Source organism: Suricata suricatta, chromosome 9, assembly GCF_006229205.1.
Source record: "Suricata suricatta isolate VVHF042 chromosome 9, meerkat_22Aug2017_6uvM2_HiC, whole genome shotgun sequence".
NCBI classification, from domain to species: domain Eukaryota; kingdom Metazoa; phylum Chordata; class Mammalia; order Carnivora; family Herpestidae; genus Suricata; species Suricata suricatta.
Window position 1 is genome coordinate 97,129,758 of NC_043708.1, and position 18,808 is coordinate 97,148,565.

An 18,808-nucleotide genomic window follows, 5' to 3' on the forward strand; every position below is an offset into this window, starting at 1 on the left:
AAAACTGTGTTAGAAAAACAATCATTTCATGGGGTCATGGGGGTTGGAGCAAGAATTTCAGACTCACAACAACAGTTTTTCCTGTTGCCATCTCAAAAATAAGTGTTCACGTTATATATATTAACACGTTATAAACCCCCACGTCACTGAGCAAATTCTGTGTCTCCTTCTAGGTAACGTCTGCACAGTGTAATCCAGTTTTCCTGTTACTGCTTGACCCATCATTCCGGGGGTCTACACACACTTCCCGCGTGAGCGTGTCTCTCCCCCACTAAGAGGACAGACACAGGGAGAAGCTGGGTTACAGCAGCTTGCTTTCACAGCAGGTCGTTTTTCTGCATCAGGTGCCAGACCCCCGATGCCATCATGTCATAGCCCGCACCACAAGGTTTCCCGAGTCATCAAGCGCCTTCAGTCCCGGCTGCTTTGGGAAAAACCCCGCTGCTGGAGAAGTCCTGTCTCAGTGACTGAGGAGGACCTCAGGATGCCGACCGGCACCTGAACCCTCATAGACAGTGGCCTGATCTCACAAGATGCCGAAAGCCCACAAGAAAAGCAAAACCCCAAATGACGTCAATGGTGACAAGGCTCTCTAAAGTGAGCGTTCATGCATTTGCTCTCTCCTGGTAATGTCTGTCACTTTCCATGGGGTGTTGCTGTTACGGTGACTGGAGCAGAGGATGTTGGACTAGAACAAGATGGGGTAATAGTACAGCTGGAGAAGTTTTGGACTTTTTTACACTGTCCAAAGGCAACAGCGTCTGTTGTAATGTTTACCTCATGGCTCTTTGCTGTTGCTCTCACCCAGAGTGAGCGACAGAGCTGTCACAAATGTGTGTGAGGGGGAAGGTGTCTCCTGGCCCGGTCCCCTCGTCTGGCTTCCCCAGGCCGCCATTCCCCCAGTTAAAGCCTGCACTGCCTGAAGCTTAGACCCCCATGGAGTCTAGAGATTTGAGTTCTTGAAAGTAAACCGCCTTTCGATCCTGATAGAATATTAGTATTGCCCAGGGTGCTTGGGAAGCTCAGTCAGTTTAGTGTCTGACTCTTGGTTTTGGCTCAGGTCATGATCTCACAGTTTGTGAGTTCAAGCCCCAAGTTGGGTTCTGGGCTGACAGCGCGGAGCCTGCTTGGGATTTGGGACTCTGTCTCCCTCTTTCTCTGCCCTTCCCTTATATGCATGCATGTGTCCTCTCTCTCAAAACATATAAATTTTAAAAAGGCATATTAATATTTCCCTATAAGACTGAAGGACATGAGTAACAGTAATAAAACCAATACAGGGAATCTTTCAAGTTGCATCATGCTTGCAATTTATAAAGCCCTTATTTAATCTTGAAGAAACCCCCAGGAGTGGCCTTTAACATCATATTATCATCCCTATTGTACAGTTGAGGACACCAAGGTGTAAAAAGAGTCGGTGCCCAAAGTGAGGAACTGCCCAGCGTGTGGCCCACAGAAGGCATGTGGCTCAGTGAACATTTGATGAACGAATCAATGAAGGAATGAACAAATGAAATGGGACTGACACCTGGTCCCTGCCACTGTGACCCCCCCCCCCCCCATGTTCTCTGCGCGCCACCACGCCACCTTCTGGGAACGTGTCAGAGCTCCCACACCTTGGGGGCAGCTGGTCGTACCTGGTCCATGCCAGCGCGAGCTGGGACTGAGCTTTCTAAGATCGCCGCTTTGTTCTGCAGATGTGAGATTTATGTCTTGAAATTCCAAGAAGGAAAATAATGGCATTTTATTTCTTTGGCTATTTGAAATATGCTCTGTTCCAAAAGGTTGAATCTATAAACATTACTGGAAATGTGGGAATGGATGCCAGGAATTCCTAAGCCTCGTGTCTGCCTCGGCCAGGATACGGCTGCTGCTCCTGTCGATTATGGGTTGAGAAATATTGCTATTGGACACTTGTTGGAAATTTTAAGCCCCTTGAAAATATGACTCCATCAGGAGAATCCTGTCAAGAGACATTCAGGCAGCCTTTGAATTTTTCTATCAATCCCTCCCCTCTGTGGCATGGCGAGAAGCCCAAGCACTGAGCGCTTTCAATATTTTTCTATTTCTTCTGCTTCTAGTTGGATTAATCTGTAGAGAGTATCTAGAAATTTCCTGAAGTTGCCGTCCCATGAAATGGACCACAGGATTAAAGAGGCGAACAGAAAAGACATTTCCAGTCTGGGTTTTCATGCTTCCAGTGACGAACTGGAGTCAGATTATGTACATCTCAGTTACAGGAGGCGTAAGATAAAGCATGCTTGATTGGCAAATCAAGTGTTCCTATGAAATCAGGGCAAAGGCTGATGAGTGAAATGTTTGTATGATTCTTGCTTAACCTGTTCTCTTTCCTGATTCTCAGGAAAGACCGGGAACCTGAATCAGACATTTCCAAAGGTATGCTAAGAGACGGGACAACAATGATTCCTTCTACATCTCTCTCAGTTTCCTCGGACAATAGCAATATTGACGACAACAAGAATAAGTACCATGTCACAAAAATGGCAAAGCCAAGGGCACAGAATCCAGGTGGGATGGTAATTTAGTGAAGGCTTCGTGCTCTCTCCAAAAAAACCTGGCTGAACCTAAAATAAACTGACAAAGACTTTCCTGAATTAACTTGAGGTGCTAATTATACCATTTGATTTTATCCACATTACATGATCCAAAAGAAATGATTGCTTATGCTAAATATGTCTATAAAGAAAAGTGCATTGGGCGTGGGAGAAGGAAAGGAAAGATAAAAGCAAGAGTATGAAAGCCCGAGGAGCAAAAGACCACGGAAACTTGTCTTTATAGATTGGCCCTTTCAAGGTCACTATTTGGAGCTGTGACATACACAGGAATTTTTGTGTTTGTGGAAAGGCTGAAGTTTGGGATCCCAAAGTCTGCTGTTTGCTCCAACATCCTGCTATGAAATAAAGGCAACTCGTGTTTTCTTGGTGAAGAGGAGCTATTAAGTGCAAGTGGCCCTGAGGCTCCTGACATGTCTAAGACATGCCGAAGGTCTCCGGACACATTAGGAATTATTTTAATTTTTACTTGATGTGTTTTAGAAAATAAATACAAAGGAAAAGCTCAGCTCTTGGACCAGAGTAGGATGTTTTTTAAGGAAGGCTTGCCCCACAGCAGATTCCAGTGTACGAAGAGGGGGCTGGCTGGGGTGCTTGTGGCTCCTGGACTCGGTGCGCTTAATGAGTACAGACAACAGAAGGTCAGGGAAATCTTACTGCCTGGTAGACAGCTGTGAAGGTGCCCTCCCCAGCCTCATGGCCATTGCCACGCCACGCCACATGACGCACGCCTGACCTTTAGACCTGGAGGTGGCAAAGGGTGCGCTAAGACTTCAGTAGGGAGCCAGGCAGCTGAGGGCTGGAAGGGAGCAGCCTCAGTTAAGACACAATGTTCCTAAATTGCCTGCCTTTGGCTGACAGATGCTAGCAGTTGGCTGGTGTGCAAGTCTGTAACTTGCAAAGCAGGGCTGGAAAGATGGTTGTGCTTGCCAAGGCCAATGCAAGTAGGAAGCTAAGAGACAGAGCTAAGAGATTTGGTGCATTTAGTTGACTGATTGATTCTAATCCCGTCTGCTTTGGGCCATCAACCTCGAACCGGGCGAGGAAGAACTGTCTGTTTTCATTATGTCCACCAGCCTGCATAGTGCAGGTCTGAGTTACGGAGTGAAAATCTTAATTGCCTCAACACCACCCTCTCGATTCACTTGTACAGAGAATCTTTCCTGGCTTCATCAATTACAGAACAGATGCCTTTAGATGAGTGGCTTTCAAAATGTGGTCCCTGGATCAGCAGCAGTAGCTGAGAACTTGATAGAAACGTAAATTGTCGGGCATTGCCCTGGACCTCCTGAATCAGAAACTCTGGAAGTGGCCACGATCGTTAGAACTGGGGGGAGGCAGCAACTTACACAAACATGGGAGCAGATGCGGAGAGAGATTCAGGGTAGGGTGGCGTCCTCTCTACTGACAGCCATCTGTACCAAACTAAGGTGTTTTCCTATCTGGAGCCCAAATGAGGTGAGACTTGCCAGGGGAAGAGGAGCCCCAGGAGAACGTGGTTAAGTGTATAAGAGCTTTGTGGTCTTTAGAAGAAGCTGACAAGGCAGGAGAAACATCTTGTAGCGGGGCATGGAGGTGACTGGCGGGAGCTGTTATCTCTTTCCCAGCACTGCTCTGTTTTATCCACAAGCGTCCCGACCACATTTGGAACGGGCCACATGGTAGAGCCACGGAGAGAAAGGAAAATGCAGGTAGGCAGGAGGGAGGGGAAGAGTGGGCTGGAGCAGGCCATTCTTGGGGTCAGCAGAGAAAACCAGTCTACCACTGAGAATCGTGCAGAGTTGGATGACTCCTCAACAGTCACTCGATCAAACTCGGTGAGATAGCATCCGTCTCATTGTCATCACCACCACCATCAGCGTCACCAAGCCCCAGCTGACCAAGTAGCATCTACATACCCAGAAGCATGCTGGGTATTTTATGTAGATTATTTCTAGTCCTCTTAACAACCCTGCACACGCAGTGGCATCACATCGGCAAATAGATGAGAACAAAGCTCAGGGAAGGTGAGCACCTAGGTAATAGGGACTGAAATAAGGCCCTCGTCCTCATCTGGTACCTGACAACATCACTCCACAGTACTTCTGCTTATTTCCATCCACCCTGTGCCTGAATACTTCCAGGGTCAAGGTACTCCTTACATCCTAGGGCAGTTCATCTTCGGGATTCTAAAATGCTCTTTTGTTTACCAATGTCAAAAACTACCTCCTGGCAGCATTCACTTATGTGTCTTCAAGTTGGCCTGTTTTAGGCTTGGTGACTTCACAAGAGGTGTCCAACCACCTTTCCACACTAATAACTCTTTGAATATCAGTACAGAGTTCCAGAAGTCTTTCTTTCCTTCAGCTAAAAACCCTGGGTTTCTTTTTACACTCTTCATTTTCAGTTCTAGAAAGGCTGAGAGGCTCGCATTTTAAAGCCCTGAAGATCTGTATTCATAAAAGCATCTATACCTCATAGGATGCTGGGATGTTATTCTTAATGTGCCTAATGGCTCTTCGAGCTGTAGTGTTTATGTAACGACAGGCACAGACATAAACCAAAACCCCATTATTCCTCAGCCATGCCAGAGAGCAAGACAGGTCGCAGAGTAATTGAATCTCATGGCTGACGGGGACCCACTTCTGCTGTTGATGATAAGCCATCTCCAGAGAATGAGTTGCGTGCTATCAACGTGGCTGTACTTTTACGAATGCCAACCAAGAGCCTCATGGCCTTGGGTCCTGGATTACACCACGCAGGCAGAAAACAACTTTGGAACCATGTATAGACAGCCCAAAGAAATCCCCGGGCCCTGCTGTGAAGCATGGGGTGGGACTCTTACCCGGCAGCACCCTGGTCTGGGACCTTAAGGAAATCCAAGCTCTCCGGCGTCTGTGACACTCGGTCGGAGCCGGTGGACTGTTGGCGTGGCAAGGGTGGACGGGCCATGGAGGTGTACAGACTTTTCTGATTTAACCTCTGGTTCCCAGGAGCATGGGAATGTGGCACAAATTGGTTTTTGAGGACTCCATTCTGATGGTAACCTAGGGAGGGGAAAAAGGGGAGAAAACAAAGCTTAAATTTTCTGATCCACGAAAAAGGCTCTCCAAATTTCTTCCATCAATTGGCCAAGAGCAAGTCACTTAGCTTCCCTAGGCCCCAATTTTCCCATCTGAAAATACAGAGGGCACAACTGCAAATATATTGTGAGGAACAGAGCTAATACATTGTAAGCTGCCTCGGAAGTGCCTGGACCATAGCAGACACTGATACGTGCTTGTTGAATTTGGTATCAGAATCACCAGATGTTTAGGGTTTCAAAGCCCACATGCAAGGAAAGGTAAGTTTGCAATGGGTTGGCAGGCACATTCTTAGACCTAAGAAAAATCATGAAGTTACGATCCAAGAGGGCTGGCAAGCAGCTGTTTAAACAGTTGGACGTCCATTTTCAAGGGGTCAGTCTTGGGTGTCCTCTGCAGAACCTCACGGAGGGAGGTGGAGGGAACACTCCACACCAGTGGGGAAATGTGGCCACTGGTGGGATCGATCCAGATAGGGCAGGCTGTCATAGCCAAACAACTGTTCCTAGTCAGGATCACATTATCTGGTAAGTAATGGCATATGGTGATGGGCTCCAAACCACAGGCCTTGGCCAAAAGGGGCATTATCATTCCAGTGTGTGTGTGGTCTCTTCTCCCTCAGCTCTTCTCCCACTGACAGATCTGGGCAAGAATGAAGGAGAACAAGACTCCCCCAGGCACATTTTGGTGAACCTACCCTAAAACCTCCTCCAACTGAATTAAGAAAAGAACTCTTTGGTCCAGGTGGGATGACTCAGTTTATAAGAGGGACCAGCGGGTCAGATTGGGCTCTGCCTATGTGACCTCTGTTGACCGTGAGCAAGATACATGACCTCTCAGTATGTCAGTTTCTTCGTTATAGAAACAAGGAGCTTGGTGAGACCCCATTTGCTGCCAAGGTTGCCAAGGAGAAGGGCAAACCAGAGCAGGACATGCTTGTAGGGCTGTGAAACTAAAGGGCGAGGTTCACGATGGGCTGCCCCATGCTGTGCGTGACCCAATCACCCTCGATGAATTCAGGAATTAAGAATAAGCACTTAGAAGCGTTCATAGCAGTTTCATAGACATATTTCATGTCTTTTGAAAGTTTGGCTTCTATTTTAAATGCTTTTCAAATTCCATTCTTCTAGTAATTTTTACTATATCTTACAATAAAAGTATGGTTTGTGATGGGTTGAAAAAGAAGGAAAGAAATTAAGGGGCGCCTGGGCAGTTCAGTCGGTTAGGCATCCAACTTTAGCTCGGGTCACAAAATCGCAGTTGGTGGGTTTGAGCACTGAATCAGGCCCCACACTGGTAGCCTACTTGGGATTCTCTCTCTCTGCCCCTCCTCTGCTCACACTTTCTCTCAACATAAGTAAATCAAATCAAAACCAAACAAAAATAGAAATTAAGAAAAGAAAGAAAAACCCAACCTTGTTTCTTCACCACAGATAATGTAAGAAAGGCTAATATAAGGAATGCAGGCCCAACTGCCTCATTTTATTGATGAAACAACAGTCAAGTAGAGGGTTGGGAGCTGACTTCAAGGTCAGGTATTTGGTCTGAGGCAACTTTGGCCAACCTCAGCTGAGGCAGATGAACTTTCCAGGTGGTCTGGCCAGGATTTTGCACAGGAGTGGGGGTGGGGGCGCTGCCAGCACGTACCTAGTAACACAATACTACAGTGGTTCTCTTCGGATCCTTTATGCCGGGATTTTCTTCAAGGGTAAAGGCAGAGGAGGAGAGAGAGCTGGGCCAGGCAGCATGCGGACTCCAAAAGGGACCTGAATTAGTCTGTTACGGCTAGGCACGGGTGTCCATATTTTAGCATACAGCTGTGACATTCCAGAGCAGGAGACGAAAGAAATGCATTTCCCTGCTCACTTCAGACACTGCTACAAATAAGATTTCTTTGTCTGGGATGATTTATATGTGGTCCTAAGGTGACCCCTTCAGACCTAGACTCCTTAACGGATGAACACCAAATATTCTGGGGGCAGTTCTTTGTTAACTGAGTTTTGTGAGTGATGGAAAATCATTTTGTGCATTTTGAGAGTGCTCTTAAAACACTAAATGGATTTTTCCAGGCAAAGAGTCTTGCATTGACTCAGGTTTGGATTTTAGTGACCTGCGTGCTATATTTTAATCATAAAACATGAGAAATATGAAACATTAAGATCTTGAAAAATTTTTTTATATCCATTTTGTAATTATTTTAGATATTCCTTTATTTTTTGGAATAAAGAACCTATCTGATGGAAAATAAAATTTTTCCACTTATTCATGAAGCTATTAACTAGTTGCAAAATATCATCATGATGCTCGGCGGGAATGGAGGGCTGATGGAGGGGTTATCGCTGGCGAACTCCTAGCCCCACAAAGGCTGCATCCTCCCAACTGAAAAGCTGATAGCATCCTGGTTGCCATGGACAAGGAACTCCTTTTTCTCTTACTGATGTAAGAAGCCGTCCCTTTGGGAGTAATATTGCTAGGTAATGAAATCCAGATCGTTAACTCAGCCTCAGTTCCGTCCCACGAGCTCATACTTTTCCTGCATTCGCGGTCACAGGCAGGGCCATTACACTGGCAGGAGTGCATCTGGCACCGAAATGGCTCATGGCTGGGTAATATGTCTGCTAACGGGTTTCTTCCCAAATACATTTTACAAGTGATGGGTCCAGGTTAGTGGTCCTGGTATCCGGCGCACGCCAGGCTTACCTGGGGGGGGAGGGGCGGCTCTCATTGGGTAGTTGGCATTGTGCGTCCCACCAGAGTAGCCTCTGTTTTGAGTCGTGTTCCTCCTGGTGGGACCTGAAATAAACAGGCAAGACAAAGTCAACATCAGTCCCACTGGTTGGTTTTATGGCTTCTGATGGTTTCTTGCTTATGGGAAACTTTTGAGAAGTGTGGACTCCAGGTTCCAGCCAGATCTGCAAGGAGGCTGCACTAGAGAAAGGATATTTGAGGGAAGTGCTGTCTTAGTAGGTATGAAGGGGAAGAGGCCGGAGGGGCCGGAGACATGTTGATGGACCCATAGTGTTGAAATGTTAGACACAATGTCTTTACAAAGCAACATTAACAGGCTTACAGAAGCGTTTCTATTTTTGTGGGCCTTCAAGAGATGGGTGGGACATCTCAAAATCATGACCTGAGCTGAAGTCGGTTGACCGACTGAGCCACCCAGGCCGCTCTGATTTATTTTAAACACAATGTTTGTAATGCCAGGAATACTATAAGTAAGTCCAAAATAATTCAGAAAGGTTTAACCTGCCCATTTGCCTTGATGTGAGTTTAGTTGGAAGCGGTTCACTGTGAAGTAAGCCCAAGGCCCAGGAAGCAGTGAAGGCGCTGGTTCTCGGCCCGCAGAGCCCCAAGAGCATCTGGTGAGAAGTGAGCCTGGCACTGAGCAGGGTGGGGGAGGGGCAGGGGCAGTCGCCGCGGGGCCGCGCACACTTACGGGAGTTCTTGGGCAGGCCCGGTCCAATGCTGACCTGCAGCACTTTGTTACTGGGCTTGAGGATGGCCAGGTCGCCGAAGCCTTGGTGGAACTGCACTTGCCGGGAGCCCCCTGCACTCCAGGGCCCCCAGTTCTCCTTTTTCAACTTGAGTTCAAGCCTGTAACAAGATTTGTTGGTAACCAACAGGAACACAATGATGAGAAAATGGTGCTCGCAGACCCCAGCATGGAGTTCCGCTGCTGGGCAAGCTGCTGTAAAACGAGGCAAACCTGGATCATCTAAGCCAGCATGGGGCCCTCGGATGGGGACAACATCCCTGGGCGTGGGGCGGTGGCCTGGTGAGCCCTGACCAGAGGCACAAGTACCTGCTGCCCAGCATCTGTGAGCTGGTGAGGGAGGCACTCCATTACAGGTACCAATCACTCTATCAGGTGACCTCAGGTGGGTCTGCCCAGAGGACAAAAGGAAGAGACACTCTCCAGGCCACACCTACAGTGGCGTGTCATTGTGCCTCTCTGATTTCCCTTGGTCTGTTTGTAGAGGACTGAGAGATGCCAGACACAAGATAGTCCATGTCTTCCCAGCATGGAAGGTGGTTATTATTTAATTAAATTTTATTCAACATTAGCAACCAAAACCCAAATAGACGGGAGATTTACCCACAGCTCCAAAACTCCCCAGCCAGTTATAATTTTTCATAATGCCTATGTGCCTACATAACACAATCCCATCTTCTGCTTTTTTAACCTATATTTTCTCATGTCTTAAGACAGAAAAATCCTAATTTTGAGTAGCTATCCATATACACAAAAATGTAAAAGTGATCTTTCAAGGTCGGGAACACCCATCAGGCCTGTCTTCTACAGGCCCTAGGACTCTCTGGGGGGAAATGGAGGCACACGGGGCTGGGCTTCTCTGAAGCCACTGAAGCCAGCCAGACCCCCGCTCCACCCCACAAACCTCCCCTCTTCTCAGCCTTGACCGCAGCAGGGAGATCAAGTTTACTCAGAGTTTTGGGCCCCGGATCCCCACTTACGTATTGCTAAATTTCAGAGGTAGTTGCTTCTGGGTTTTTTCCTCATAACGCTTTGCTAAGAGGCTCAAGAATTCAGTTTTGAAGACAGACTCAAGCAAACTGTCATACTCTTGCTCATGAAGAATGAAAATGTCATCCTGCATTGTACTGCAAAGAGATTGGAAAGACTAAATGAAAGTTGCACTTCTGTTAATTCCATTTTATTCACTTAAAAAAATTCTTTAAGATAGCATTAGGTTTCTACAGTCTTTCTTTAAGTGATAATCTTTAAAACAAGAGCTACAAATTATATAACAAAATTGCTGAAATCTGCTTTCGAAGGAAGCTTATAACCCACCAACAGCATAATCATAATAAATCTCCCACATGACTTTTAAAATCAGGAATTTAAGGACAATTTAGTCTGTATCAAAAGAAACCGCACACACACTTTCAAATTCAACTTCTACATTCTCAGGATCATAAAAACCCAAACCGTTATGAATAGAATGTGGTTGAAAGTGAACAATTCCACATAAGTGCCAAGTCTGTAGAATTACAATATGGTTGTAGCTATTGTAATAAATCCTAACTTGAAGAATTGTAGCTCAGTTATCAAAAGGGGAGTCAACATCTTGGGCTTTGTACGCACTTATTAGGAGTCTTTGGGTGTTGGGTGCTTTGCTTAAACTGTGTGCCAAGAGCTGCTGAATGCACAAACACACCAAACTTCAGAGATCCACAAGACAGGTGGACTAACAGCAAACGAGCACAAGCATCACCTTCAAGCTACTGGACTTCTCGGGACAGGGGGAGACACAACTCTGTGGAGACTGTGCATTTGGATGGGGAAGGGCTGTGGGCAAACTCGGACTGGAGGGAGGAAAGATGAGATGCTGCACGAAGAATGGGAGAGGCTGAGGCAAACCCGGTTCTGGGGAAAATGCTTACTGGCAGAGGGCACTGACTAGACTCGGTTCCATCCCCAAGCCCAGCTAGACTTCATGGAGATTACAACACACATACAATTAAGACTTTTTATTCCCCAGATATTAGATGTAGAGCTCAGTTGAAGGAGGCCACCACTCTCAAAGGTTCTATAACATACACACAAATATCTCCAAGTAGTACCGTCCATTGTGTAAAACAACCGTCTAAAGAATAACATTTCATTAGGGATGGTGCTTTTCCAGGTATTAAAAACAAAGCAAACCCGTTCCAACAAACTGACCACAGTAACATTTTAATCTCTCCAAGTGCAGGAAATGTCAACAACATGGTGTGTGTGTTGTTATTTTTTATTTTCTTTTATTTTTAATAACCAGAGCTGAGCTGTATCACACAAGGCCTGCTCTTGGGCCCCAAGCACTGCTGCACCAGTAGATTACAAAGCCTGAGGGGAAGGCAAATATGGAGAAGTAGGGCATAGAGGAGCTTTGAGATTAAGGATTCTACTTTCATATAGATTGTGATCCATTTAAACTACAAATCCCATGGTCTTTCTGTTCAGTCCCATGAATATGACAAGGTGGGGGTAGACCAGAAGTCTTTGAGCAGACAGAGCCTTGGTGGTTTGTCAGGAAGCTTCTCTCTTTGGGCCATGAAGGAGCTAATGACTTGTACCTGACTGAGTCAGTGGCTTTGGCCATAGCCTCTCTTCCTGAAACCATAGCCCCTTGGTCTTCCTACAGGAAAAGAGCTTGGATATCTACAGGAGTGGAAAGGTCTCAGGTAGGACCACTGCTCACCTGGAATTTAAAGGCACAGAACGGCAGGATGCACAAACCACAGGGGAGAAAGGAGTAAACGAGGAACAAAAAGCAGCAGCACAGGGAAAAGGAGCTTGGCCCTTTAAAGCCTGTTTAATGAAGAGGAGTCTGTAGAAGAGTTCTTCTTAGATGTGAAGTCAGAATATTTTACAGGTATTTTTGAACACGTAATGGCAATTTAGGTGGAACACCTGGTCATTATTGTTACCTCAAGCCTTTGTTTTCAAACTTTACTACATCACAACTAGTTTCCTTTACATTCTTCTCATAGTTGGGATATAGCTTCTTCTGTCACGATGAAGACTCTGGCAACTGGTGGTTTAAACAACATTGCATTTTTCTCTCTTGTTACTCAAAAGCATGTGCAAAAGTAATTCAGAATCAACATAACCATTCTACTGGGCCTGCGAGCCAGGCGTTTACACTTTCCTTTTACAGGTAGGACCAAGAAGTTGTACAAGTCACTTCTGCTCTCACCCCACTGGCCAGCACTAAGTCACATGGTTACACCTAACTGCATGGAAACCTGGGAAATGCAGTCTTAGGGGAGGCTGTCAGCTATTCATAAACTTTTCCGAGCTAGGAATTTGAACCTTTGCATAAAGTCTGAGAATGCACCTCAGAGGGCCTAGCCACAAAGCTATTATCATCGTCCTGTCTCTAGGCAGAATTGTCTGGATCGCTTCAGTTATAGCAACTCAGAACTCCAAACAAAGGCACTTATGTAAACATCATTTGGAATTAATGAAGTAAACCCCAAGCATCCTAGCATCCTGGCCCAGGGGTAAGAAGACTGTTGCACGAGGAAGGGAGTGGATGCAATAGGGAAAGAGTAAAACAAGAAGCCCCACTTTTTGGTGTGTAGGGTGCGGAACGAAACTCTGCCTGATGAAGAGCACTCTTGGGCATGTCTGGATGTGTCTGTTTGCCTGGCTGTACTTTTTGGCGGGACAGTGCTTATTCAACCGGGCTAAATGAGCCCAACACAAGTAACCTTGCGTAGTTTAATGTGCTTAGATTTATTAGGAGTTTCATTACCATATAGAACAAAAGTAAGCAGGCCAAAACTTCAGGGCCAATTATCAGCAGGCGTCTGGAAATGAGAAGTGGTGTTTGGACACTTTGACTCGAGCCATCAAATTAAAAAACCCCTCCCTCCAGTGACCCAGGCATGGGAGTCAGTGAAGCCATCCTCAGTCAGGCCACTATTTCAAGTTCATTCGCCTCTCCTCAGCCCACGCTCCAGGGTCTGAAAACAAAGCTTTTACATTTATTTATCCTAAAAATTCAGACTTATCTTTGGACCTCACCGCTGTCTTATTCATAGGCTCAAGCTGCAATTCCTTACAGATGTTTGACGTAGTTCCCTGTGTTGAAAGATCCTTTACTAGACCCTGGTTTGGCTTCCTATTTGCTTCTTATTCCCTCATCTTTATGGCTTAGTGTTATATTGCTGACAACACTAGAAAATCCTGTTTCACTCCCCTAACCAGGATCTTTTCATAAAAAAACGTTAGTTACAAAACACTGAGTAAAGGCTTAACGGAGGTTTTCTCGGTAAGCTGAAAAGGCCATTTCCTAGGCCAGCGCTGCTTTTATTTAAATCTTTATATATGCTCCTTTTAGCAGGTTGGAAAGTACAGAGGTAGTTAAAGAAGAAAATAAACCCCAGTGCCTGGATGGCTCAGTCAGTTAAGTGTCCAGCTCAGGTCATGATCTGATGGTTCCTGAGTTCAAGCCCCGCATTAGGCTCCTTTGAACTCTATCTCCCTCTTTGCTTCTCCCCTGCTTGCTTGCACACATGCTCTCTTGCTCTCTCAAAAATAAACATGAAAAAATAGGAGAAGAAATAAACCTTCCCTAGCATTCTATCATTCCGAGAAACCAGTGACACAGTTTTGGGGCTACCTGACTTCCCTGAAGAAATGCAGACACGTGCTGTATCAGGCCTAAATACAGGCCTCCTGTGAAACTTCGCAGACCCCCAGGGAGAAGGCTCATTCCCGTCTTTTGTATCCCAGGAGTACTGTGTGCATCATCTCCTAACACTTGTACGCTGTATGGCAAACGCCTGCTCAGGTATTTGCTCCGGACAAATGGCAGGGAACTCTTGAGGCAGTGACTATGTTCTCCAGCTGAACAGAAGGTAGGCGGTCAGCCCCAAAATGTTGGCGACTTCCAGGTTCCCAAATCTCAAAGGCTGTATCAAGTCAAGATTTCAGTAATGTTTCGGGTCAGCTGAGCAGTGGCAAAGCAGGCTATTCTAATTGCCAGGTTTAGCCAACGAAACATTCTAGGCAAGAATGCTGTGCCAAGGGAAACTGGAGCGTCTCCCTACAGCCCTCTTACAGGTTGCTCTTCCCATCACACAGACGAATTGGAAAATCTACTGAAACAGACTGGGAACCATGTAGTTTTTGATCTTGGGGCTCTGGTGATCAGCTATTAAAATGACAAGCACTATTAGAAGCCTCATCAGAGGAGGGGCGAAGAGGAGAGAACAGCATGAGGTTTTTTTGTCTGTTGTCCCTGAAATGCAGCCAGATCAACACTACAGCATCTTGCACACCTAGAAAACTGGTTTGAGGATTAACAACAATCTCCGCAACCCGAACCACAGAATTCAGCAGGTGTGCGGCGTGGAGAGGTGAACTGGGGGAGACAGGAGCTGTGGAGGGCAGGGGGCTCTGTTTTTGCTTATGGGGGGGAAGTCAGAGATGAGGGAGGGGTATGGGAAAGTACCCCCCCCCAAAGCAGCTGGAGAGAAAGTGGAAAAGTGGAACTAGCCGAAGAGGCTGAGCAAAAAAGGGAGAAAGGAGAAAGGAGGGATTTAAATTCCATTATGACTCTACAAACAGCAGGAGCGCAGAGCCTGCAACTCAGCAGCTGATACCTGGTGGTGCTCTGGCGGGAAGGGCAAGTCCCCAGGAGCAGAGGGAGGTCTGGGGGTCCTCGGGCCACACGGGGAGGGGTGGTTCCCTTGCTGGGAGGACACTTGATAGAGGCTGTGTGGCCTCCCCACAGGCAGAGACCCCAGTGGACCCCAGAGAACAACCACATTCGCTGGTGCCGGAACAAGGAAGTTAAGAGTGAAGCCTGGTGCCAGGTGTGTGTTGCGATTTGCTATAATCCCTGAAACGCTGCTGCTGCTGCAAGATTGCGTGAACTTTCTCTGGGGCAGGCTGGTGCCCAGACACAGTCTCTGGGCATCGGCAGCAACGTGGTCCTGCTAACGTTGCTGGGGGTGGGCCGGCACTGGCCATTGCTTGGTGAGACCCTCCCCCAGAAGGCCTGAGCGGGTCAAAGCCATGGTCCCTCATAAATGAGAGGGCGGGAAACACAGCAGTGTTTGAGATAAAACTCAGGAGGGAGATGCTGCCCGGCAGCCTGATGGCTTGGTCACAGACAGTGTAGCAGTGGGGAGTGGACAGAAGCTGGAGACAAAGGAAGGGTGCTTGATTGCCAGTCGTGGAGAGCACAGAGTTCACATACCAGAGACTAGGTAGCAGGGTGACGCCATTTTCACCCCGCCTGCGCATGGGCATACAGGCCTACATGCCCCACAGCAATCCACCCCAGTATACTAAGCAGCGCCATCTAGTGGAGAACAGAGCCATTACACTAGACTCTGCCCAACCGGGCCAACAGCAGTCTTGACAAACACAAACACAAGTCTCTCTACCTCCTTAGTTTATGAACTATCAAGTGCTTCATAGCTTGACTTCTACAGGACACTAGATGTAATTTCAATCGTATTTCATTCTGTTCGCTGGTTCTTTTATATAATTTTTTCTTTTTCCTTCCTTATTCTTGAATACAGAAAGAGGAAAAAAATCTATTTTTATCAAAAAGATTTTTCTTTAATTTTTTCTAATGTTACTCGTTTGTAAATTTTTACAGTTCTATTTTACTTTCATTTCATTTTATTCTATATTATTGCATTTACTTTTTCAAATATAAAAATTTTGTTCAATGTTTTTTATTTATTTTTAAGAGACAGAGAGAGACAGTGCAAGCAGGGGTGGGCCACAGAGAGAGGAAGACACAGAATCAGAAGCAGGCTCCAGGCTCAGAGCTGTCAGCACAGAGCCCGACGTGGGGCTCAAACCCAGGAACCATGAGATCATGACCTGAACTGAAGCTGGATGCTCAACTGACTGAGCCACCCAGGTGCCCCCTTTTTCAAATTAAAAAAATTTTTTTTTAATTAAAAAATGTTTTTTTAAACATTTATTCATTTCTGAGAGAGAGAGAGAGAGAGAGAGAGAGAGAGAATATGAATGAAAGAGTGGGGGAGGAGCAGAGAGAGAAGGAGACACAGAATCCAAAGTAGGCTGTCAGCACACAGCCCGATGCAGGGCTCAAACCCAGGAACCGTGAGATCATGACCTGAGCTGAAGTCAGACACTTAACCGACTGAGCCACCCAGGTGCTCGCTCCCACTTTTTCAAATTTTCAAACATTTTCCCGTTTTTCTTTTCTTATTTTTCCCTTTTTTCCTTAATCTATCAGGCGTATTTCAACAACCAGACCAAAACACACCTAAGATCTAGCATCCTTTATCTGATTTCTGTGTTAATTTTTTAATTTTAATTTTTTCTTACTTTATCAATTCCTTTTCTTCCTCCAAAATGACAAAACGAAGGAATTCACCCCAAAAGACAGAACAGGAAGAAATGACAGCCAGGGACTTAATCAACAAAAATACAAACAAGATGGCTGAACCAGAATTTAGAATCACAATAAGAATACTAGCTGGAGTTGGAAATAGATTAGAAGAAGTAAGCACTAGTCAGGATGAAATACAAAATGCTATAACTGAGCTGTAATCTCCAATGGATGCCACAGTGGCAAGGATGGATACGGCAGAGCAGTGAATCGGTGATACAGAGGACAAACTTACGGAGAGTAACGGGAGCAGAAAAAAAGAGGGAGACTAAGGCAAAAGATCACAAAATAAAAATTAGAGAACTCAGTGACTCATTTCAAAGGAATAACATCAGAATCATAGGGGTCCCAGAAGATGAAGAGAGAGAAAAGGGGGTAGAAGGGTTATGGGAGCAAATCATCACAGAAAACTTTCCTAACCTGAGGAAAGACACAGAATCAAAATCCAGAAGCACAGAGAACTCCCATTAGATTCAACAACAACCGACTATCAACAAGGCATATATCACAGTCAAATTCACAAAATACTCGGGCAAGGAAAGAATCATGAAAGCAGCAAGGGAAAAAAGTCCTTAACCTACAAGGGAAGACAGATCAAGTTCACAGCAGACCTATCCATAGAAACTTGGCAGGCCAGAAAGGAGAGGCAGGATATATTCAATGTGCTGAATCAAAAAATATGCAGCCAAGAATTCTTTATCCAGCAAGGCTGTCATTCAAAATAGGAGAGATAAAAAATTTCCCAAACAAAAATTAAAGGAGTTTGTGACCACTAAACCAGCCCTGAAAGAAATTTTAAAGGGGACTCTCCAAGGGGAGAAAAGATGAAAAGAAAAAGAAAAAGACCAAAAGCAACAAAGACTAGAAAGGACCAGAGAACAGAACCAGAAACTCCAACTCTACAGGCAACATAATGGCAATAAAATTCTTATCTTTCAGTATTCACTCTAAGCATCAATGGACTAAATGTTCCAATCAAAGACATAAGGTAACAGAATGGATAAGAAAACAAGATCCATCTATATGCTGTTTACAAGAGACACACTTTAGACCTAAAGACACCTTCAGATTGAAAGTAAGGGGATGGAGAACCATCTATCATGCTAATGGTCACCAAAAGAAAGCTGGAGTAGCCATACTTCTATCAGACAATCTGGACTTTAAAATAAAGACTGTAATAAGAGATGAAGAAGGGCATGACATCATAATTAAGGGGTCTATCCACCAAGAAGACATAACAATTGTGAACATTTATGCTCCAAACGTGGAAACACCCAAATATATAAATCAATTAACTACAAATGTAAAGAAACTCATTGATAATACCATAATAGTAGGGGACTTCAACACCCCACTTACAGAAACAAGGAAGCAATGGCTTTGAATGACACATTGGACTGGATGGACTTAACAGATATATTCAGAACATTTCATCCTAAAGCAGCAGAATACACATTCTTCTCGAGCGCACATGGAACGTCTCCAGAATAGATCACATACTGGGACACAAATTGGCCCTCAAGAAGTACAAAAAGATCGAGATCATGCCGTGCATATTTTCAGACCACGATGCTATGAAACAATGCTATGACACAATGCTATTTTCAATCACAAGAGAAAATTTGGAAAGATAACAAATACTTGGAGACTAAAGGACATCCTACTAAATAAAGAATGAATGGGGTGCTTACTTTTGCAGCACATACACTGAAATTGGAATGAGACAGAGAAGATTGGCCCCTCTGCAGGGATGACATGCAAATTCGTGAAGCATTCCATATTGGGAAAAAAAAAAGAATGAATGGGCTAACCAAGAAATTAAAGAGAAAATTAAAAAGTACATGGAAGCCAATGAAAATGATAACACCACAGCCCAAAACCTCTGGGACTCAGCAAAGGCGGTCATGAGAGGAAAGTATATAGCAATCCAGGCCTTCCTAAAGAAGGAGGAAAGGTCTCAGATACACAACCTAACCTTATGCCTCAGGGAGCTGGAAAAAGAACAGCAAATAAAACCCACAACCAGAGAAGACAGGAAATAATAAAGATTAGAGCAGAAATCAATGCTATTGAAATAAAAAAAAAACCAAGAAACAAAACAAAAACCCAATAGAACAGATCAATGAAACCAGGAGCTGGTTCTTTGAAAGAATTAACAAAGCTGATAAATCCCTAGCCAGTCTGATCAAAAAGAAAAAGGACCCACATAAAAGAGTGATAAATATCACATGACTTTACTCATATGAGGAATTTAAGATACAAAACAGATGAACGTAAGGGA

General features: G+C 45.2%; 1 protein-coding gene and 1 non-coding gene across 2 annotated transcripts in view; one reads left to right on the top strand and one right to left on the bottom strand.

Annotated features, from left to right (window-relative positions):
• The window catches only part of MYO1E (myosin IE), a 199,436-nt gene that overhangs the window by 13,949 nt on the left and 166,679 nt on the right, over positions 1–18,808 (bottom strand). The window contains exons 23-26 of the mRNA XM_029952955.1: positions 10,112–10,258; positions 9,075–9,232; positions 8,336–8,428; positions 5,398–5,599 (exon numbers count right to left, since the gene is read on the bottom strand). Coding sequence (XP_029808815.1) covers positions 5,398–5,599; positions 8,336–8,428; positions 9,075–9,232; positions 10,112–10,258 — 600 coding nt within the window. The remainder of the gene's footprint in view (positions 1–5,397; positions 5,600–8,335; positions 8,429–9,074; positions 9,233–10,111; positions 10,259–18,808) is intronic.
• On the top strand, positions 18,211–18,312 carry LOC115303124. The gene has a single exon (XR_003913838.1). It is a non-coding gene; the product is annotated as a U6 spliceosomal RNA (small nuclear RNA).